A 24,653-nucleotide genomic window follows, 5' to 3' on the forward strand; every position below is an offset into this window, starting at 1 on the left:
AATAATTTTTGAAAACATATATAAAATCGAATTATTTGGTCTTAAACAATTTATTGCTTATCAGAAATTTATTTTTTATTTAAGAATAAAAAAAGGAAATGTTAAGAAAATCATCTTATTTATCTTAGAGATAATATAATTTTCTTCGGCCGGGATGTAGGATCTATCATTCTATTGAATCGCTTAAGAAAATGCGATTTATCTTGGGTATCGAAAGGCTGCGAGCAAGCTCACAATTTATCTTCATTAAAATTGCTCGACTAAGTTTGTTTACTTACCGCGTATGCGAGACGTCAAAATATGACTGTGATTAATTCTCTTGTTATTCCACGCAGTGCTTCTGTACACTTCCTGTGTGTATGATGCACAATGAAACTATATACGAAGGAAGTTTCGTAACAATGTGAACAAATTTGTCGCTAGATAATATCCGATTCGGTATTGAAGTTGATTTTACTACATCGTGTATTTCACGAGTTTCTAACATATGTCGATAGAAAGCTAAAAATGAACATCCTTTATAAAAAGTCGGAAATCATTAGTATTAACGAGTAAAAGCAACATTATCTTTGTGGAAATTAGAGAAAGAATATTAAAAGTTCTTATTCGCATATAGCGCACGCGAATCGAATATTTTATTTAAAATTCATATACCTATCATTTCTGCATTTGATATCTTCATTTGCTATTTCAAACAACGACCTCAGATCGGTTTAACCGAGCAATATTACCTTCGATGCTCGTCCATACATTCGAAATGTCTCTCGAAAATGTCAGTGAAATTTAATATAGTTTTCGCTGGAAAGTTTCGAATGTGGAATTCCTGATGGAATCCTAAATCCGATTTTATTCGCATTTCTCCGCTCGGTATGCAAATGAATATACAAAAAAAAGAGACAGTTGTTGCACAATTTTTCATCATGGTCACATGTTTCGTAGCAAAAAGCATTAAATGGAACATTATCGATATTTATGGAAGCAGATATGGCAAATATACGTTAACATGAAATAAGTAAGGATTAATGTCGAATAGATTGAAAGATAGAAAATTAATAGAATAATTATTTATTTTCTTATAAATTTTAATTCCTTGTTTTTTAATAAATAAACTGAATGAGACTTTTTTTATTACAGAAATATTTAAAGGTCTTATTCTTTATTTCTTTACAATAAATCGAGAAATAATTGGGATAATTTAAGAGATTTTATTGCAAGATCGTGAAAGGATTTGTCACTGCAGAAGTATTCGAAATCGATTGTTATTTATATCCCAATTTGCTGCAAATCGTTGGAGAATGAATTTTCTCGCGATAATTTAATAAAGATAATACAATGCCATTACTATCCTACGATCTTCTCGAAGTGAATAAAGAAAGATTCTTCGTCGTTGGAATTATTTCAATCGGATTGCTATTATGTCGTAACGACGTTAATTTACGGCAGATCGTCGGGCAATGAATTCTTGCGATAATTTAACGAAGACGATATTTCACCGGCGCCGGTGCGATTAATTACAGCGAAACAGCAACGATTTATTCTCACCGTTGCGCTGCGCGCGATTCCTTAGAAAATGCGCCGAACTGTTACTCACTGTCAGGCTACTCTCGAAGACCCAGCGTAAGTCAGGCTTAAGCGCTATCTAATCCTGCAAGCCCGGGGGACTAACATTTTCCCCGTGATTCCCGCAACCGACGACATAAGTCATAGTTACATATTTGTATATGCAGCAAGAGTTGCAGGTACATACAATCCCAACATTTTAAAGCCTGGTTAAAATTAAAAAATTCTCACTGTTGTATGTAGATATTTTTTCTGCATTAATTCAAGGGTTTGATACGATAGTAATTTAATTTATTTGTTAGAAACTTGAAAACATTTTTATCTAAATTAAATCGAAATTGGTGTATTTAGTGAAAAAATAGCAGTAAAAATAGTAGAGTATAAAATGTTACTTATCCACTTTTTCTTTCAAGAATATCGTTTACACCACATATATGTAGTATTTTAAGTCAAATTATCTCGAATTTACTGAGAACGTCGTGTAAGAATTTATTGAACCATTATGTTGAAGTACTGCAATAATAAACATGGATTTAAGTTTATTAGTGTAATTTTTTTAATTTTAGCCAATTTTTGTGGCAAGTGTTAGTCAAATTTACCATGATAACGTCACACAGAATTATACCGTCGATTTATACTGTTCTTAATGTTTCTACTTGGTATCCTTCGAAGGTTCATCGCATAATCACAAAAAATGAATCGAATAGGTCATGATTATCGCTAACGCAACCCGCATATCTGCCATGCGGCGGTGGATACCGTTACGATCCACGTACGTGCAAAGTCACGACCATTTATCGTCAAGTCGAGCTTAATCTAACTAGTCATTCGTCAAGACGAAACACCTGCGCGTAAAAGGATCAACTAACGAATCGATAAAACGAAGTAAATTTTATTTAGTGCACACTGAGAAACCCATTTAGTTGAATCAATTAATTTCTTGTTTGGATATGGGCAAACAAATCCTTGGTTGATACAATAAAATAATTTAGTTGAAGCCAAACATTTGGTTATTGTAAACAACTTTATCAGATGTCAATGTATTTCAGAAACAAGTGAAATGTTACAATAACCAAATGCTTTGCTTCAACTAAATTATTTTATTGCATCGATTAATTTCTTGTTTGGATATGAGCAAACAAATCCTTGGTTGATTCAACTAAATGGATTTCTCAGTGCAGTTATATTATAAATATGCAAAGATAACATATGAAATAAAGTATTAGATGCATTTAATATATATCGATATTATTATTATACTGATATGCAATATATATTTGATAGAATAAAAAATATAATTTTTAAATCCTTCTGGTATGTATTAAAGTGTTTATCTACACTTTAAATTTCTTGCAGGGAAATCTCACTCCAAAAAAGTGAAAATACAACCTAACCCTTGAAAAAAATGAAAATATTTCATTTCTTGAAAACGAGTGACAATTTTCACTCTTTTTAGAGTGAGTTTTTATTTCGAAGGATTAAATTTCACTCCAAAAAGGATGAGATTTCATTCTAAAAAGAGTGAAAATCGTTACTCTTTTTTAAGAAGTGAAATATTTTCACTTTTTCTCAAGGGTGGTTGTATTTTTACTCTGTTGGAGTGAATTTCACTGCAAGAAATTTGGATTGTAGTATGTATTGTTGAAGGTTGTTTTTAATTTTTTTCATATAATAATTTCACGAAGAAAGTGGAACTTTGTAGCGTATTTTATAGTTTCGAAACATTTTTAATGGAATTATTTACGCAGATTGAAGACCTACACATATCTAACGAATATGATACGATATGTGTGTGTTTATGCATATATGCGTGTGTATGTGTGTATGTGTGTATGTGCACTTACAAATTAACGCAGCTTTAATTGTCCCAAATGGCTCGGACACGGTCGCGCTCGGCCGCAGTTTTGAAATTCAAATCCCGAGTGCTCTCTCTTTCGCTGTGTCTCTCTCTGTTTCCTAGGACTATGCTTCGGCTTGGGATTAAAGCGGAGTTAGCCACCGAATACTTAGCTTTTGCATAATTAGTGCCGCGCTGAATATTTATCGAATCGACTACGGGAGGATCGGCGACTTCGTTTGCAGCAAGTCCGGCAGATCGACTGCGTCGCACGGATCAGGAAATTAGATTCACGGCGTAGCATTCACTTCCCTCTGCAGCTCTGGCTCGAACAAAATCAATTTCTCGATACGGGATAAGAGTTCGGAGATATGTGGGAGAGGAGAAGAATTCCTATCTCGAGAGTGCTAATCTCGAAGTTTTCTTGATATTTCGTATTTCTTATTTTACGACTGAATTTTTGCTCGAAAATTAAATTGAAATATAGAGATAACAAAAATATACAGATAAACCTGTTTATCTTTCTCGTAATATAGAGGAGGATGATAATTTATAGTAATACTAATGTCGATATAATGGTTAGCAATATTAGAAATTGTCTGAATAATATCTAATCTTACATCTACAGGTTGATATTAGATATCAAATGAATGTATTGAAATGAATATTAGATGGAACATATATCATCCATTCATTTATTACAAAATAACAGCTGTTTTCCGATATCTGTATAAATTATTTAAATATTACGTTGAGAGAAAAGTGTTTGATATTTATGATTGTAATTGCATGGCCAAATAATTATAATTAGGAGCTTAATTTTTGTAATTATTACTGCTACAATGTTAGCAATAATTATTTTTATATTTCTTTATACAAACAAATATATAGTAGGCCGAGAAAATGACTAATGTAATTTATAGGTGTTTTCGGGCCTCTCTCTAACTAATATATATTTTTATAACAATAACAACTATAAAAATAGAGTTCTTAACTTATTATTTTATATAATTATAGTCGCGAATACTCAATGTTTTCTTCTGACAAGAAAAAGCTTTTTCTTCTTCGACTTTAACGAAACGTATTTGTAGAGCGGATAAAAATATTCGATACATATTTTTTTTATCTGTAACCACATGTTTAAGGGGTGAAATTCCACTCTCGGAAATCAGCCAAATTTTTGTTATTCAATTGCCGATAAAAAAAATACATATTGAATATTTTTATCCCCTCTAAAAATCCATCAAGTTTCATTAAAATCAGAGAGGGATATTTTCTTTGTGAGGACGCCTTCCAATCTTGAAAAAGAGTGACAATTTTCAATTTTTAAGAGTGAGATTTCACTCTTTAGAGTAAGATTCATTCTAAAACTTTTGGAGAATATTAGATAAATGTACTAAATAAAAAAATAGATTGAAGTATATACCGCCTGGATAATATTCACATTCCAATTACACAGCGTCTAATATATAATTATTAATTCCGTGAAACAAAAGTGCAGCGGACGTTCCTCTGTGAACGTCTACTACCGGAAGAGGAGCAAGATTATCGAGGCGGGCAACTCTCACGGACAATTAGTCGCACCTGTCGCTAGCCGCCGCGGCTTCGGGCACTCTCGCGATACAGAAATCCGCCCATTAATATCGCGCTGGATAGAACTGTCGGAAGCACCGGCGTGCATCCACATGGGATAGACTCTTATTATCGTAACTGTATACAATCATTAACATCAACCGTCCGGTCATCGATACCAAGGAAATCCGTTGCCTAGTTGTCTTTAAGTTTGATAAGTACTATGAGAAACGCGATCGAGTTTTCCTCGTAGTGTTGGATCGAGATGATAGCAAAGACAGACAGTGAAACGACTGTCAAGTATCATTATGTAAGCAAAATCTTCTTGATTTCAGGAAGTTTCGCTGCAAAGATGCAATTTTCATTGCATCTCCGTGGAATTACTGTATTCTATTAGAAACGATTTTCACGATTGATTGTAATAAGCGATAATTAATTTCATTTTATGAAATTATGCTACTTCGTTATTTCATAAATTATAATAATTTCAACGCCTTCGCAAGACGTGGACTCAAATGATAATCGCGTGCACGGAAATATCACGTAGTAGTTGTTTCAACGTGCTGTTGCAAAAAATTGAGAGAAATTACTTTTCCAGCGATGAAAGTAACGAAAGCCGAGACACGGCGAGAACAACGGGGAATATTCTGGGAATTTAAATGTATGTACAGACGTACAGCTGAGGATACAGATAGACGGGCGCGGCAATGATGGCGCGTGCCCTTCTGCGCTTCCCGAACAAACGTGGCAGCGCATAACTTGATATTGCAGATGTAATTCTTTCGAATGAATAAATAAGCGGAATTCTTCCATGAAAAGAGATATGGAAATGAACCCAGCTTGTCGGTAGTTTGGAGTATCCGTCGAGACAACAACCGACTCAGACGTGGTCTTAATTTACTACCAGCGTCACGGAAAAAACCCGTCGTAGGCTGAAGATATTGATAAACACTTAATCGACCGTTTTTCATCGTTACCTCTCTTTATGTATTACGTATTAGCAATTACTAAATAAAATGACAGTAAATCGATGGTAATGAAACGTAACCCAACCAGTGGAGTTTTATTACTCGAGACACGATTCAATACAGTCATAATTTTATTAAAGATGAACTGAATCCAACTTTATACTTGAAAGTATCAAGAAAATATAATTAAATCAAAAATAATTCTATCGTTTATATTATGAGTAAAACTATTATCTGATTTATGTTCTTAAAAAGGAATATATATATACACAGGGTGAATCAGAGTCGTTGAACCAACTTTTTACCCTATGAGAAAATTATCGACTTCATACCTAATTGAATTATAACGTGTGCAGTCAATTATTTTCTGATAGGGTAAAAAGCTGGTTCAATGACTCTGATTCACCCTGTATATATACGAGTATATACATATATAAGCAAGATAAATCTATTGGCTTTTGGCTTTATTTTTACGACGATGAGAGTGCTCCTTCGCCTTTGTACATTTCTCTTTTAATAAAACAACCAATTTATCTGACATTTTATAATTTACATTATTAGTTAATGAAAAATCTGGATATTATACTTTTATAATTAATTTGCTTTATTAGCACAGTTTTTTTTTTGTTGAAAATAATTATGAGCCATTTTTGTAGGCACTATCGCTTAAGAGATTTTAGAATATCATCCGTTTCTACTTTATCTCGGTTAGATTACTTTTGCTTTCGTTCATTTGCAATTTTAATTTGTCAAAGAGCGTAATTGTACAGTACGCTTTGGAATGTCAGTACCAATGCGACGCGTCGCAAATAACGCAGAACTGTTCTGTAACGAAATGCCATTAGATCGCTCAACATTTACATCTTTTAGGTCAACATCGCCTCGGGATGAGAGTTTTCTTTTCCCCTTTTCTCCCTTTCGTAAAATTGTTCACCGTAGTCGTGCTACACCTGCATCTCTTTATCGTCGCCGACTGTGTTTCGCGTCCCTATGCGCCCCCGCCGTTCTGCTTTATCGCATCCCTTTTTACTCGTCGTTGACGGCATAAAGAAATATCTGAAATACCCGGAATACACTTCCGCCGAGACGTCTTTCGTCGAGGCCGGGAGAAACAAGACCGTTTATATCCTGCCGTGCGCGCATTTGGCGAATGCTCCTCCAAGGGGGGTCCTTCTTGTAATGCTCTTTATTTTTCCGCGTGTGTCTTCAGTGTATGTCGGTTGGTGGTAGTGCAGGAGATTCGATCGAGCGCGAAGTCTATTCAGCCAATGATAATCGACGGGAGATGCAACCAGCGGCTTTGAGAACGTTAGCCTTTGCTTTTCCTCTTCGTTCTTTGAGAAAGAGCCTGCCAGTTCGCCGGTCTCGTAATCATTCTCGAATAATCAGACGCGACGCGGGCAACGTTTATAGGATCCAGTTAGATTCCTTTTAGCCTCGACTCACGCGCTTTCCGCACTCCTTCGCTTCCGTCTTTCTTCACGGGAAGTATGTATAAGGTACTCCGATGTAATCGATAAATTTAATTTACGAATTATTTATGCTGCTTAAACGCTAATGGAAAATATCGACTACTAATACTAATTTATTTAGCTGATGATTTTATCATCAGTAAGAAATTATATATTTTTGTATAGAAAATGTTATTAATATTATTATTTCTGTTTCGTTTAAAGAGAAATAATCATAACAATTATAAATTAAAAAATAAGATCTTTTTTTTTGTTAATCATGTTCCTGAGTTTGTCCTAATATTCTTGACTATGAATCCCAGCCTAAGAAGATGAAAACGACAAAAGAACGTTAAACGGATGACAAGGAATACAAGGAAAATTCGCCAAAGTTCCTTACGTATGGCCCACTTTCGTCATAGTATTTGAGTAACCGCGATGACAGGATAAGACGTGAAACTTTTAATTGCGCTAGACGACTTGGCAAACATCCCCGGGTTCCTGCAACTCCCTTTTTCATCAATCCTTGCAAGGCGGCAGCTCCTCTTGTCAAACCAGCAGCAATTTGTACGCGGCTGCTTCCCCTCCCTTCCGATGGAGATCAAGACTTCCTTCGGCTTTTAAACAAGTCTGTTATAGCAACTTTGCCAAGAAAGTTCCTTTAAAACACGCTAGAGAGCTGGATTATTTGCTACAACCTCGAGTCGAGAGCGTGGAGCAACTTTGATAGCTTGTAGTAGGTCGAACTAATCAGCATTCATAAATTAAGGGGCGCGCATAAATTAGGAGAAGTAAGGAAGTTAAAATTTCATACTCGGATCAAACTAAATATTTGAAACTTGATTAACAATGAAGTACTTGAAAGATTTAGCAGATTTTCATTTGCGAAAGCGCAGATTTCTTTTTGACTTGCTGCAATTTATTTAAGAAGCTCCATTTATTTCAGCCTGTTGATTAAGTTCTTGTTTCATGAAAATTAAAAAAAGTTAATATATTTCAAAACGTCGAATATATCGTGCTCACACAAAGTAATCAAGATAAAACTTAAATGTTCAAGGTAAAATTTTAATGTAAATTTTCAAGGTAAATTTTCTAATAAAACAATTGTGACTACAATATTTATATATAGTTGGAATATTCGAAGAAATATAAATCAATTGAAATTGTTTTAAAGAGAAGAAAATCTAAAGCTTTTTTTAATGTGAGAGTTGTCGAGTTACATCGAATTAATTTGATTTACTATTTTTACTTGGAAAAATTTATATTTCTTTTTAGCAATATATCGTGATATTTATCCACGTCGCTCTATCCTCAGGTACCGAGGCCTTTAATCGAGCAATGCTCATGAACGTCGGTTATGTAGAGGCTCTAAAGGAAAGAACCTTCGACTGCTTCATCTTTCACGATGTTGACCTACTTCCGGAGGACGATAGGAATCTGTACACTTGTCCCGAACAGCCTAGACATATGTCAGTAGCAGTGGACAAATTCAAGTACAGGTAAAAATATGATTCTCTCGTTACACAAAAAACCGATTCTAAATAGGAATTATAAAATATAGTTACACATTTTAAATCTAAACATATCTATACAATAAAATAATTTTGAAATATAAATACAAGGTGTCTCACAATTACCGCATTTCCTCTTAAGGACATATTCTTGAGGTAATTTTGAGACGAAAATCGTAATTCGAAAATATCGAGACTACAATAATTTTTTTAATTATAAGCTAACTCTAAATGCTTATAAGTCAAAAACCATTTTACTTTTATAGCCTATTATTATTATTATTATTTCTGGATTCTTTTGAACATTCTAAAACGCAAATCCTAATACGAAAATATCGAGGCTATAATAGTTTTCAAATTAGTGTACTCTACCTTTAATTAATTACAATTCAAAAACTATTGTAGCCTTGATATTTTTGTATTAGGATTTTCGTGTCTCAAAATTACCTCAAGAATACGTTCTTAAGAGGAAATGCGATAGTTGTGAGACATTCTGTATAAACGAAGGAATAAATTAAATTTTACAAATATCATTTGTAAATTATGTAATTCTCAACATTTATGTGAATTTAACTTATTCTTTTTTTTATTGCGAAAAAATGTATTCAATGCTTCTTTGTCTTTAGGCTACCCTACAATGATCTCTTTGGCGGCGTGTCCGCAATGTCACGCGAACACTTCCAGCTGGTTAACGGCTTTAGCAACGTCTTCTGGGGCTGGGGTGGTGAAGATGACGATATGGCGAATCGTATCAAAGCCCATGGTCTGCATATTTCGCGATATCCGGCAAATGTTGCGCGGTACAAAATGCTGGCGCACAAAAAAGAAAAGGCCAATCCGAAGAGGTGAGTCAAAAATGTTGCTACTTTTTATTCAGAATAACTAGCTTCTTTGAGCTTTCCTTCGGATTATAGTAGTTGAATACTTAATTTTTGATGATAGGTACGAGAACCTGAAGACAGGCAAGAAAAGATTCTCCACTGACGGGTTAGCTAATCTGCAATACGAGTTGATTGACAAGCGGAAACCGAAGCTGTATACATGGCTTTTAGTGAGACTGACGCCGCCTCAGCCCAGCTGATGGCTACCATGGATCGGCTGAAGGCTCCTGCACGCCAAGCTTCCTAGCGAGGTCAATGCAGTTGTGTTACGAAAACGCGACCCTGGAGCTCGCCGCTCTTCAAAGAAGCAAGATTAAATACGAGAGACATTTCCGTGAAATCTGTCAAAGAAACATGAAGACGTTCTCTGAAAACACTCCTGGAAATGTTAGAATTCCGATTCATCGATGAAGAGACGAGATCCTGAATGCACCGGCCATTTTTATCCCTAACTGCAGACATTTTTGGCCATCCAGTAAATAATTATACATAATTATGGCCCAATGGAGGGAAGTAATAAGCTCGAACGAGAATGACGAACAATTAATGAGAAAGACGAGAATAATTAGAAACACTTTGTAAGTTGCATTATTCTCAATTAGGAATTATTTCTATATTGACACGCTCTTTCTGTATTCTTAATTTTGTCATTTATTTCACCAAAAATTGTTTTCAATATTTTTTTCCGGTCAAAAATTAACAAAATCAAAGACTAAATTCGAATATCGGTTGCTTATGTGTTATTCGGGAAGAGTTCTAAAATTACTGGCCGCATAGGAAGTGCACAGAATCAACAAAAAATGTTTGAAGGACATTAATGGTAGGGATAGGGAAAGAAATGATGCTTCCACATCAGGTTTGAATATCTCGCCGCTGCGTGAGGGTCTCGTCTTCAGTTTTCCTTCCTCTCACGGAGGAGTCGTTGTTACGTGATATATTTTTATTCCTCATATTTTTTTATTGCGATGATAGGTTAGAGAGCGAGTAGAGAGTAGCATATGAGCTGACGTGCCAAAGGAAAGTGTACGTGAGTATATGTGTGTATGTGCGTGTGCTGTGCGGAAGAAAGAAAGAGGAGAGAAAGCAGGAAGAGAACAGCCAAGAGGACGAAGAAGCTTCAATATCCTTCTTAGAGCCATGGCTACCGAGTCATGATATTGTATACGCAAAGCAAGCTGTCGTCGCTCGAGGGGACTTTAGAGAGCTTCCGCTTTTACGGCTTATACATCATATCCACCAAGGAGCGATCATCGTGCATGATAAAGTCTCATTAGTGAACAGAAGGGAATAACCGAGCAGTAAAGATCTGAGAGATCGTACGATGACCTATTAATAATAATAAATCAGCCGTAATCCTTTTAAATTTTAACGTGATTCAAGGGTGTACTTCCAATCTTCGAACCCTTCCACTAATGGGGCACCATTTTACGGTGCTAAAGATAGAGACTGGATTAGAGTGTATAATAAAGGGACAGAAGGGTGAATAATAATGTCATGAATAAAGTTTCTTCTAGGGTTAATCATGTAATGTGAGATGTAATGTGAGAGGTTTCAAATCGCTTTTCAAGGTCGCGTATCATTCGTTAACCCTTGATCCCGAGCATGTTCTAAGTTTGTAATTCGATCTTTCATAACGGGATCGGAGCTTATTTTTTTACAGGGCTGTAAATTATCAATTGGCTTCGTTGCAAGGGGCTTGATTTCTTGATCGATATAAGCGCAAGCGGCTGTGTGAAACGGTACTTAATTGTCATTTATCATTTGGTAAAGAAGCATCGAGTGTAAGCATGTGTTTGCGTTTGCTCGCGTATATTTAGGTACGAGAGAGAAGCTGTTAGCTTCATGAAAGGTAAATATGCTTCCATATGTTTATTTTATATATTTATGGAATAAGAACTGAAAACTTCTTCCATAGACGACTTTATTTCCAAGTTTACTTGCACCAATATCAATGAAAATTGAAAAAGTTTCTTTTCCAAGAAAAGACTGTTTCTAACTGATGTCGGCTAAGTTTAACTTTAGTTTAACTATTGCTGTATCTCTTTACAGAACTAAAACTAAAAAGAATCATTTATTTAAAACAAAATTGACCTTAAAATAGTTGGAAAACCTTAATAAAAAAATCGTTGATCGACAGGAGATACATTAATTAATAGATTAACAGTAACCGATTGCTCCTAGAATTGATGATTAATTATACAATTATTTGCATAATATACCTACTTAATATATCATAAATCATAAGATTCATCTGGATATACGCGAGCGTTAAGATTTATATGCAGAGTGATAGCAAATGCAATCAAGACATAGGATACACTAACATATCACGTCCTGTCATAGACACATGTATGAAATTTTACTGTGGACAAACATACTTAAGCGTTAAACGCAAGCGAGAGCGCGGGCTGTGAATAATGCATCTTTTTGCGGTCGAGCGAATCATGAGAAGGAGCAGGACAGTAATCCGACTCATTGCCATGACGAGGAGACGTTATTAACATCCTTTTCCGCATCGCGCATCAGCAATCAATACCTTTAACCTTATCATCCCCTTACTTCAGGGCTCTCTGAATCCATTCAGCGACTTTCCGAAGTTTTTTTTACCTGTCACTTTGCATTTTATGGTTTTTGAAAAGCTCTTGTTGAAATTTTTCACTAAATGTTAATATCAATCATTTAAAATAATAACTAAAGGAATCCTATATTGCTACGTTATTTATTTATTTATTTATAAAATTAATGGAATCTGGAAAATATCTATTAGAGCTTGTTATTTGATTAATTTAATTTTTACTTGCTTTTCCATTTGTGAGCAATGGAATCACAAATGCGAGGTGATAAACGTCACAATTGCTTGATCAAGGTAGAAATCAGCTAATGTTCGCGTTATACAGGCATACACACGAAGATTCCGACTGAAAAATGTATAGAATATGCGGAAAATATATTGGGTGGGCGCTTAGTGCGTTCTTATTGCCGTTCCTGTGATTGAACATTCCGATGTTGTTATTGATTTAAATACAGATTGTTAGTTTGTACGTTCCATTGTCATTTTTGCACGTGACTTGGGCTGTGTTTTAGGAGCGTGCTATCAGAGTTATTGCATCATTCTATATTTATTGTTCATTATACAATTAAAATAAGGATAGGATAATCGCAATAGTTCTGATAGCGATCTCTTCAAATGCAGCTTTAATCTCCTCAGATCTAAGACTTCGAAGTCATATAAATATTTTCATAATTAAACACTTTTTCTAATTAAATAAACTTTTTAATTTAATTAAATTTTCTAATTAATTAAATAATCTTTCTAATTAAAGAAATAGTTGGAAAATTACAAGTGCAGATAAGAAATGCCTTCTTGAAAGAAAGTAAAATTCTAATAAAGAATAATTTTCATGGTTCAGCACAAATGTGACGAACAAAAAGACAAAATCACATATAATGTTTATTGACGTTTCTAGAAATATATTCATAGTTTGATCTTAAAATTTAGTTATCCAGTATAATTACATTTAATACGAAAATTGTATGAAAATTCTAAAGACGTAGCATAGAAATGCAGAAATAAATCACAAAATGATTTTATGTATTGAGAAAAGATAGTAATTTGTGAAATCATTTCATTTATAATCAGTGATGAATTAAGTATTTCGCCGCCCCTAGACATCAACATCTAATTGCCTTCAGGTGGCTTTATTAATTTATAAATTTGAAAAAAGGAAAAATGGATAAAAAAAAATTTGTACCCTTGCATTAGCTGGTAAAAACATTCAATAATTATTAATAAGTAATATAAATACAATACATTTTTAACTGTATATTTAAAATATCGTTTCTGATAAAATATACTCGATGTAACTCGTTCAAAAACGTTGGATTAACAAATTGAAAATTTATCTCAACTATGTGAAAATTTTCTGTTTTCAAAAATTTGCCGCCATAGGCAAATGCCTTGTTTGTCTATGCATTAATCCATCACTGTTTATAATATGATTTTACAACGTCGATTAGTAAAGATCTGAGGAAGGTAATAAAAAGTTAGCGGAACTCTTAACTAAAATGTAATTTTGTTATGAGATGCGAGAATTGTCTTGAATATTTTTCATTACATGGATTACTAATTAATTTGCTGCCATTGAATGGAAAGCGAAGCGAATGTGCGAAGAAATAACCAATAAGGGATAATATTTCAGTGTAGCTTTTAAGAGAAAACGTTGTATCATATATATTATTACCGTTATCGATTAATCGGGAATACCTATAAGTTAAGATAGGGATGAAAGAGAATATTCAACGTGCGCCGTAAAAGGAGTATAAGTTACAGTTCTCAAAGGACGTTAAATTGTTTCAACATTAACCGTAATCAAAACAATAAACTATCGTTAACTACGATATATATAAATTTTTCATTTCTTCATCTGAATTCTTCTTTTATTTACAATTTAGAATATTCTATTTTTATATCTACTACGTTGAACATATTCAATTGAATTATAATGAGAAAATAATTTAACAAGATTGTTAAATAATCCTGTGATTGTTAAAGAACCAAGTCATTTTACTTTTAACTTATACTTATAATTTTTCGGAACACGCTGTATCTCAGGTGTGTCGTGTAAAGTAATCCAGTCGCGATGTTAAAATGTAATATAAAAGATGTTTTGTTTCACGGAATTGCGTGTAATCAAATTAAACTTTCTCTCTTATATTTTAAAGATGTGATTGGGTTCATTTACGCGGGACATTTCGCGTATCATGAACATGCCAGGCAAATTTGGTGCGCTCGATTGCCGTACGAGAACCTCGCTGAATAACAGTTTTGCGATTTGAAGAGCTTCCGTCAAGAAGACGAGACTTTTATACGTACCTATATCATGCACACGGATTTTTGCGCACACACGGAATGTAATTGGAGATTTATTTCTCGACACAGAAAGAGAGAGAAGAATTATACTTCGCGACGCATGATTGCGACAATTATATAGTTATGTAGTTTTACAATCAACTTATTATTACTGTATAGCTGTTGTTATGTATGTTAGGTTGATAAGAAATCGTTTAAAGCGGAGTGCAAGTATTTTTTTAATACACCTATCATTATCGCAATGTGCGGTTCTCGTGCGGTGTGTGCGATTGTTAACACCAGTTTCAAATAAGACAAGATAGCGATTAAACATAAGCAGCTCGTAAATAGAAATAATAATTGCTAAGTATTTATATGAGAAGATAGGCGACAGAGAAAGAAAGAAAAACAAACAGAAACGACAAGCACCCAGGCGTAATATAATTACGATGTGTAATATGTATATTATTATATATATGTAATATATTCCGTCGCTAATTAGAAAGCGTCAGGGAGTTTTTAAAGGGCGGACACGAGGACTTTTCGTATTGTTAATATTGAACTGATTCAACGCGAGATGAGAAGGTATTCCTGCGAATAATTCGTGAAAGGAGTATATAACTATGACTTTTCTAAGAGTATTTCTGTAACTCTAGCGAGAGATAGATTGAATTTAAACTTGTATATGTATAAAAAATCTGACAGAGAATACACCGAAACTTTTCGGAATATTTTCCGAGTTTTAGAGATTGCAACATCTGCAGAATCATCAAAATATGTATTTCGGGAATTCAGTAGTGTATTTTCAGATATCTTCCAAAAATTCTTACAATATTACGATACATAAATATATACTACATAAAAATTATCAGAATATTCTGAAAATATTTTCAGGATATTGTGTCCGTCTTAGAATATCTTCTCGATAATGTATTCATCTCGTGTTTCTGATTTGATATTTCTCAAAAAGGACAATTAATGTATTTGAAAAAAGAATTTATACCATTTTTAAAATCAGCCCAATGTCTGATTCTTACAAATATCCATCAAAAAGAAAAAATTATGAAGATTGATGATGAAATCTTTATAAATCGGCTAAGGAAAAAAATAAATATCTAAAAATAACACGAATACACAAAAAGACTATCCTCGTGTACGTAATACTGGCTTCTTCTCAATTTACCAGAATGCGTCTGGAAGACTATTCTTTTTCACAAGTTACATTCGTGATGTACTGAAAAAATAAAATTCTGTTAAAATATATTTTTCCTTCTCTATCTTTAACACCGTACCACTTGATCCTTTAAAAAAAAAAAAACAGTTCTATTCCAATGCGATTTCTGTTTAACTTGTGATAATTAGTCGTTGATAATATAAGATCTATGAACATAATTTTTCATGATTTTGAATATAAAATGAAATCAGTGATGGGATTAATTAATCCTTGCAAAGCAGAATAAATCATTCGGATTCGTTTTAATAAAAGAAGAGGGATTTCGCTTTTCTTCCGTGCAGGGATAAATCGTCAGAAGATGCATACATGTCAGAGATACATACATATATTTGATTCGTGCTGCTTACAGACTACGAACATTTAGCGCAAAATGTATATAACATTTCCGTGGTAATACGATGCACAAGTGCGATGACAATGTGCAATTAGTGCGCAGTTATGTAAAATTACCGTCGTTTCGAGCTGATCGTTATCGGCACAACATATTTGAACATCCGGTCTGTCATTTACATCGCCATTAGTCTATATATGACAAAATAACGTAGTCAAAAGCATTTTTTAAATGATTAAAAAGAATTTGCTAATTTAAATATCTTATTTGTTCGTCTCTGGGTCGTTTTAAACATTGATATTTTGCTTAGCATGTTTTAATTTCTTTTTGACCATAAATATATCTTACCGCTGCAAAATTTAATCATCTATAAACTTTTTAATTCTAAAGAAATTATCGATGTGATACTGTAAAAAAAATTTTGAAAATCTTTAATATCCACATTAAAAATAATTTTCAATATTTTTCTGTTTATACGTACAATATTTCTTAATAATACGTTCTTAAATTAATAACATATAAAAATTTTCATGTAAAAATAAGCAGAATATCTACAAATTCAGATTTCTTTAAAAAATATAATAAAAAGAAAGAAATGTTTTCGGGAATCTGGATCAAAAAGGCATTAATGTACAAAAGAGTGACTATTCCGACTGTTTCATGCATCGTTTCGTGATAAATTCTGCAAACCTACGAAAATTCTCCATTAGAGTATAACTATCTTAGAATCGATATAATCAGATTCGATAATCTAAAAACGCTTCTCTTCGAATATAACACTGACTAATGAACAGTAAGTTATTATATAATGTATTACACTTGCTATATCTTCATCGAAATCGAATGCAGTCCTCTGCAACTTACTTATTCACAAGAATAACCAAATCGACAATCGTATCACGCAGAAACAAAGATCTTAATGCTATCCAATAAGACGTCATCGTGATAATTACGTACAGATACAATATCTAAAACCAGAATACAATATATTTACGGTTTAACAGTCGATAAATTAAATATCAATATAGTTAACGCTAAATCATGTTAACGCTTCTCGATTATTTACGGCATTATTACGCCCTATCAACTATTACGCGCACGAATACATCAACACATTAATATTTAATATGTAATATGCAATATTGCGGTATTTCGATGGTAATCGCTCGCCGCTGATATTATCAACGAAATCTCCAGTGTAACAAGTCCATCTGATCAATTCTCCTTCAGAGAATATAAAAATTACCATCGAAATATATAAAAATTCCCTTCAGGAGTATAAAATTTCCCTGTAACGTATGAGCTATTTGCAAATCATATCTAATAACACATGAAAATAACGCGGCTTTCTCGATATTTATTTATGACAAATGTCATTTTTGCGAGAAACTTAACGAATTTCAATTAAGAAATAGTCCAGCTATTTTATCAAGGGCTTGACCATCAACAATTACGTAAAAAATCATTTCTATCCAGCATCGTAATAGGGAATCGATCTACGAAACCTGTCGTTTTTTTAAAATTTTATTTTTTTATTCTCTTCTTTTACCATAGTACGTTTTTAACAAAAATAACAAATGTATATTAACTCTGGAATACGTATTTTTACGTGACCAGAATTCACTCGAAAATTGCTCTAAAGTAATTTAGCCGCGCACTGCGCACCGCGTAAATATACGTGTGTAAAACATTTGAATCATATACGGGATTAAAATATGGCAGCGATGTTTTCCGATTTGGACGGGACATATTTTTAGTACGAGGCTCAATATACACTCGCGTACTTTTTATCCGCCGAAATTTCGGTTTACTCTGTGTAAAGTATCTTGATGCAAGAAATACAATAAACGATATATCCAAAACTTTATTATTTTTTTACTACATATCCCGATTATGTATTTCATAATAATTTCTATAAACTCTCATTTTAGAATAAAATAATAAATACTTAATCACGTTAATTATAATTTATTAAAGGACATGAAGTTTATGAATTAATTTAATTAAATGTTAATTATATAAATTATTTTTAGAAAAATGCTTTGTTTAACAAATTACCTATTTAATCACATTAAGACTTTTAATTCTCCGATGAACTTTAAAATTAAAAATTAATCTTATTCCTCTTGTAACCATGAACTTTATAAAAACGCGAGTTATAAGACACTAATTTTAATCTATATATAATTTCCAGAGTTAATATCATTAAAAACGATAAAAAGCGAGTGTCTTAATTCTTAACACTCTCGATTAGTAATGTTTGTGCGATATGTATGTAAAGTAATTGGCACAGGTATATGTATATTATTATGCATTATACAAAATTCATTAGAAATTGATCCCACCCCGATTACCGTGATCTCTCTGCTGCCGGTTGATTTCCTCTTTAAAAAGGAACCACTATCGTATGTCAACGTCATCGTATGTTGATAGGAATCACCCGCAATTTTTCCCACGCCTCTCTAACGAATACAAGAAACCCCATCGGACTTAATAGTCTCATTAAGATCACACAAAAATAGACACCGTTGCGTTGGCATCCCCGCTGTCTCTATTCAGCGTTCAATAAAAATATGAATAATCGGCGAAGATCGTCACCTTTCCGAATTTTAAACTCGCGATCGGAAGCCGAGACAATTCGGCAAAGATTTTAATGATTGCCGTTGGTCTTTTTGGATTGGCCGTTGTCCGAGAGGTGTTTCCAGAGACCTGTGATCAACGGCACATCCCTGAAGCTGTCGGCCGCCGGCTATTTTGCCTGCTACGAGCACATCAAATCGACCGATCTGGACTCGCCCCAGGCATTTTGCACTTTGAAACCGGCGCTCGGTCGGGGCACCACGTGATGGGCTGGGGTCGTGGATGCCGTCGTGTGATGCCTAAGCGTTGTCATAGGAATACTGTTGTTACTCGCTGCGCTTTTCTTCTGATTTTTTTTCACATCCGAATCTTCCTCGAAGCATACCTGAAAAGAAGCAAACGTTTCACGCTATTCGACGACTTTTTATCTCTTTTCCTCTACACCTATATTATAGGTGACGTAATAAATTAAAAGTAAATTTGATTATTTCGGTTAATTAATAAATTTCTTTTTAAATTGTTTTTCAAGTATAAAATTATTAATTGGAATTTTTAATTTTTTCTAGAATTCTTTAGAAAGAGAAAAAACAGAATATGTGAATGCTAATAAATAAATATATATATGCGTGTATTGATATTTTTAAAACTTTTAAGGAACATGTGTAAACGAAATTATAAATATTCTGAATATTTTAATTAGTTATAATTAATAAAATATATAAATATACACGCTAACATCCTCCATGCTTACTGATTTGAAGAATAGCGGACAAAATTTCTTTTGGCGCGCCTCCAAGCAAATATAAAACACATGCATGTTTAAAGATTTTTTTTTTAAGAATAAACAAAATTACTCTGCTATTTTAGATATTTTAATTTTGCTTCAAATATTCTCCTTCTACGAAGGAACAGCTTCTTACGTCCTATGACGCGATGTAGATCAATGACGTATATACATAGCAACGCGACGTGGAGTACCTATCGATGAGATGTAGCAAACTGGAAAGGGATCAAACGCCGTGGGATTATAGTATAGCTTTGCTGATCGGTCGGTTTTTGCTGATCGACGACGACGACGACGACGCGTCAAAGAGAAACTCTCAGCGTTTCATCACTCACCCATGAATTTCCTGCTGGTTTGGGATCGTTTGACAAATCAATTAAAAGATTTTTCTGACTGTCGTTGCGCCGCTGTTGACCGTTTTGCTTATTTTGTTCATTAATCTTGCCAGTAGTAGTCTTTGTCTCACTGGTGCTCTTCTTTTCATTGTTATCTGTAATTAAAAATTCAGAATGGATGATACTAAACGAAAAAGTAATGAAAAATGTATCTGTCAGTTAAGGAAATTTTTCAACAGAAAAATAAATTTGCAAAAAACGTAAAAATAGTTTTTATCACGAAGTCTCGTAAAGCATTGCGATATGTTAAATAAATTAGTTATTGTCCATTTGCAACCTGCGTATATTTGCAGGAATTTTAGTGCGTAAAAATCCTACATGACAATTCCGAAGCCTTGTATACGTGTTGAATACTAAAATCTTGTTTTTCATGGAATATCGTGATAGAGGATTGAAAATATAAATTTAATTTTACCAGATGATAAAAGAAAAATATTTATTTCCAAAATGAAATGCACGTGAGTTTTAGTAAAGCTCTGTACCCAAATATTTGATGCAATATGCAGAAGCAAAACATTTCTGTGCACAATCTCCATAAAATGAAATCCTTAAAACAGACGATTTAAAAATCAATAAAGAGTTTCGTGATATAAATCGAGAATCAACTCGATCAATTATAAAAGTATTATAATATTTTTAATCTAACAAATCTATTCTTTTGGTATGAATTTTAATATTTTAGAAGCGATAAGAAATCGGCAGTACTAATGTAAAGCATCGAAAAAAATAAGAGATCCTATTTTCTGTAAAAATTATTTATGTAACTTTTATCACAAAAGTCTTTCAAAATAAAAGGAGAAACGAAAAGTTAAATAAACGTAAAACTACATAAATTAGAGTTAAGCTCTTTTGGAAGCTTAATTTTAATACAATTCATAATTCGCAGATTTCAGGCATTTAGTATTCTATATATATTTCAATATACATTCTATATATATATATTATATTTAGTAATAATAAAAAAGAGCTCTCAATGAACAATATTAATATAAATATAAAACTCAGGCAAATAAGAGCTGGAACACAGTTATTATTTGTGTGTGAATATACAAAATTCTTTTCTTCTTTAATTCATACACATCAAGAACAAAAATCAACGTGTCAGTTGTTACTTGCAATATTAATTATAATTAATAATATCTATGTTTTTGGAATGTACAGGTGCGTTGCGATGTTTGCTAGATTGGTTCTATTTCTACATATTTATTGTCTTTTGGACGGCACATTGACCTATAGTTTTTATGTATTGTTAATTGTGTTTCTGACGCTGACGTGAATACATGTCGAACGACTTTTCTAAGATTTATAATTTTAAAGGAAAAAATGTTTATAACAGAATAAGAGAACTATTTTTGAAAACCGGTGAGTTGATTTATGTCAATTTTTTTTTTTTAGTACAACAAAATACGTGTTTTTATATTTATTTTATTCTGCCATTTAGTATGTAACAATTTTGATATTGGGTATGAAGAGCTGTTCTCACATTCTAATGAGGAACTACTCGAGATTTTGAGAAGTTTTACTCGCATTCTTTGGTTTTGTTAGATACACATGTTTATATTATTGTAATTGCGGATTTTAAGAGTTTTTTATCCTGAAGATGATTGCAAATAACAACCGAAACGTTGATTTTTTGTTCTTGATGTATATGAATTAAAGAAGAAAAGAATTTTGTATATTTTCGCACACAAATAATAACTGTGTTCTAGCTCTTATTTGCCTGAGTTTTATATTTATATTAATATTATTGTATTTGGACCCTCTTTAAGTGTTTTTTTCGTATTATATGGCATATAGAATTATCGATAGAATTTTAAATAGAATTCTATCATAAATTTTATCTAAATGAGTTTTAGATATAGAGTTGCAATATTGTGTTACTTTCTATTTGGATAAAATACAGATAAAAAGCAGTGAATTGTAATCGAGATACCAAAGAGAGAAACTGCAATATTTTCTGCTGGTATTTACCGAAATGGCGCGTGAGACACAATGCAATGTGCAATGCGTATACTGGTGTGTGCCATCCTGATATTAACGTACAATTTCCTGATTCTCTTGTGCCAGGTGCCAGAAGGCACCGCAATATCCGTACTCTCGGTGGTTAAGTGCAATGCATATATAGGCACTGCACTTTACGATCAACGCGGCAGCTATACCTCTTTATATACTGCACTTGCGCGACCTCGCTCGAGATTAAGGCAAGTGGCAAGCTTTCCGAAATGTAGAAATGAAAGCCAGCTTTTCCAATTATTATCACTTTATACGCAGTGATACGAAGTATTCAATTTTTCTGATGAGCTGTGATCGCATAACTTCTTGTACAACTCCCTACAAGAGTTGAAAATCTCAATTCTTTCTATATTGATAATCATGTAATCTATGTATAATTTGTGTAATTGAAAATTCAGACTTTGTCTACATTTCTAATTACATGTTCCAATTACGAGTCTTTGAAGATTTAAACTTTTTCTAAATTTTTAACAAAAAATTGTTAGTTATTGACTTTTTAAAAGAGACTATATTATAGAATTTATTATGACTCTATATTATAAAGCTCAGTTTAGCTTTAAAGCTTTAGCTAAAAATATTAATACATACGAGTATATATAATTTATATCACAATTTAAAGAATTCTATTTATAAATCAACAAGTATAGTCGTATATTAATATTTTATTAACTTTCCTTTAAATTCCTTTAGTTTCTTATTTGACTTTCTTATATTTTAATGGAAAGAATAATCTCTGTCATTTCGAGACATTCAAGACTATCAGGAAAGTATACTAATGCGAAAACTTTCTCACCGATCCTGTCACCTGTCGAGGGAGGGCTCTTATCCTGTGCGTGATGGATTCTGGGATCGGACTGCGACAACTGCCACGCCTGATAAGCCGTGTTGAAGGCCTGCGCCACAGTCAGCGTCACTGTCTGCGCCATTTTTCTCTTCGGGCAAAGAAATGCATGGCACTCCATCGTCTCGTTGAGATTCGTCGCGATGAACGCGAACACGTGATCATGCGTCGCGTCCGCCGAACAGTACGAGATCCTGAATTAGAAAGATAACAGAATAAAAATTAGGATTACTAGAATAAGTTTTTTTAAATTAATTCATTCTCTTTATACAAAAAAAAGAAAAATTATTTTTTTCTATTAATAAGAAATTAATCGTTCTTTTTAACTTAATGTGTTGGATAACATTTTTATTTTCATTGAAAGAAATAAAAATGTTACCTATCACATTAGTTGCTTTCGCGCGCTTCGATAATATCTTAATAATGGCGATAATTTGAATCTTTCGTGTGACGGTACACCAGGCGTCTGCACGCACATCCGGCGAGACGCAACTATGATATGCAAATCCACGCCCATCGCTCGCAGCAGCAGCAGCAACTTCCGTTTATGTCGCATGACAATATTATTCGCCGTGTATAGTAGTCGAAAATTTGCTGGAGGGCACTTAGGTGAATTCTAAATTCCCTAAAGGAAACGAGAGTAATATATGCGGCATGAGCGAAATGCACCAACGGTTACAAAAGAATGGATACAGTGAGCTGACGTTTTATGACCTGAAAATAAAACTCCTATCTTTTATTTTAGATAACAAGCTTGATGTATTACTCATAATTAATTTATAATCAAATCAGGTTGTAATCAAGTTATAATCAATTAATAACAACCATATATTGCGTATAATATAATATAATCATATAAATTTCAAAATGTTTAATATTATATCGCGAAAGATAGATACATACAATACTAAACTAATAAATAATAATTCAGTACGTACGAAGACGATTCTTTGTACAAAAATAATAGTACAAGAATAATTTCTGTTTCTTTGCACAAAGCTTCTTTGTAAACACCGACTTTTCTTCAATTTTTTATTCTCTTTCTCATATTTTTTTTTCTTTCTCCACTCTTTCTTTTCTTCTTTAATTTCTTTTCTTTGCCTCTCTTTTAGTATCGCAGAGTTTTTAAAGTTACGCTATTACAGGCGAGAGCCGATAACGCCATCGGCTCCGAAATAATGCTCTTTAATGCTTTTAATCCCACGGCTTAATTTTATTCAGCCGCGCGTCTTTGCACGCTGGTTAATTAACTCGCCATTAACGATGCCGAGCGGCGAGATTAAGAGAATTTATAACCGGCACGTCAACCCTCGCCGCGCTCGTTGTCGTTCTTTTTTTACGCGTCCCGTGAAATTTCTCGTTCGCCACTTTAGCGCACCTCCGGGCGCATTATGCGCTAGAGGAACAAAGCCAACCACCCCGGCGGGCTTTCAACGTAACAATGGAAACCACCGCCTGGTATTTCACTGGTCGGTCTAACGAGTCCGCGGGATCATTATCGCGAGAGAAGTTCGTTTCATTCGTACATTCGTTCATACCGCGTGGAAATTCGGCGCGGCTCTTCCAAAACGCGACACATTTCTCGACCTTTTTCATTGTACACCTTTCTACCCCTGCCACTTTCGTTATATAATCTTAACATATTTTTGTAACAATCTGGCCGAATAACTCTTACTTTTTTATATTTAAGAGTTAAATAATTCTTTAATATTTATTAAACATTAGGCTCGTTTCGTCAATTACACATTAAAATGCATTAATTTAACGTTCTACTGGACGTGAATTGAATTTTTTTAGAAGACGGAAAAGAAAAGCACGCTGATCTTTCAGACTGATATTAAAATCA

The 24,653-nt window shown here is 33.4% G+C and overlaps 2 protein-coding genes across 5 annotated transcripts in view; one reads left to right on the forward strand and one right to left on the reverse strand.

The window, feature by feature from the left end:
• Positions 1-12,383, forward strand: part of LOC108764509 (beta-1,4-N-acetylgalactosaminyltransferase bre-4) — a 185,654-nt gene extending 173,271 nt beyond the window's left edge. For all 3 annotated transcript variants that reach the window (XM_018512791.1, XM_018512790.1, XM_018512792.1), the window contains 3 exons: positions 8,704-8,887; positions 9,526-9,744; positions 9,842-12,383. In XM_018512791.1, the coding sequence (XP_018368293.1) occupies positions 8,704-8,887; positions 9,526-9,744; positions 9,842-9,980 (542 nt within the window). In that variant the 3' untranslated portion in view covers positions 9,981-12,383. The remainder of the gene's footprint in view (positions 1-8,703; positions 8,888-9,525; positions 9,745-9,841) is intronic.
• Positions 12,384-18,277: 5,894 nt separating this feature from the next.
• The window catches only part of LOC108764513 (low density lipoprotein receptor adapter protein 1), an 86,741-nt gene continuing 80,365 nt past the window's right edge, over positions 18,278-24,653 (reverse strand). For both annotated transcript variants that reach the window (XM_018512802.1, XM_018512801.1), the window contains exons 4-6: positions 22,760-23,001; positions 19,894-20,048; positions 18,278-19,159 (exon numbers count right to left, since the gene is read on the reverse strand). In XM_018512802.1, the coding sequence (XP_018368304.1) occupies positions 18,956-19,159; positions 19,894-20,048; positions 22,760-23,001 (601 nt within the window). In that variant the 3' untranslated portion in view covers positions 18,278-18,955. The remainder of the gene's footprint in view (positions 19,160-19,893; positions 20,049-22,759; positions 23,002-24,653) is intronic.

The sequence above is a fragment of the Trachymyrmex cornetzi genome, unplaced genomic scaffold, assembly GCF_001594075.2.
Source record: "Trachymyrmex cornetzi isolate Tcor2-1 unplaced genomic scaffold, Tcor1.1 scaffold43, whole genome shotgun sequence".
Classification (NCBI taxonomy): domain Eukaryota; kingdom Metazoa; phylum Arthropoda; class Insecta; order Hymenoptera; family Formicidae; genus Trachymyrmex; species Trachymyrmex cornetzi.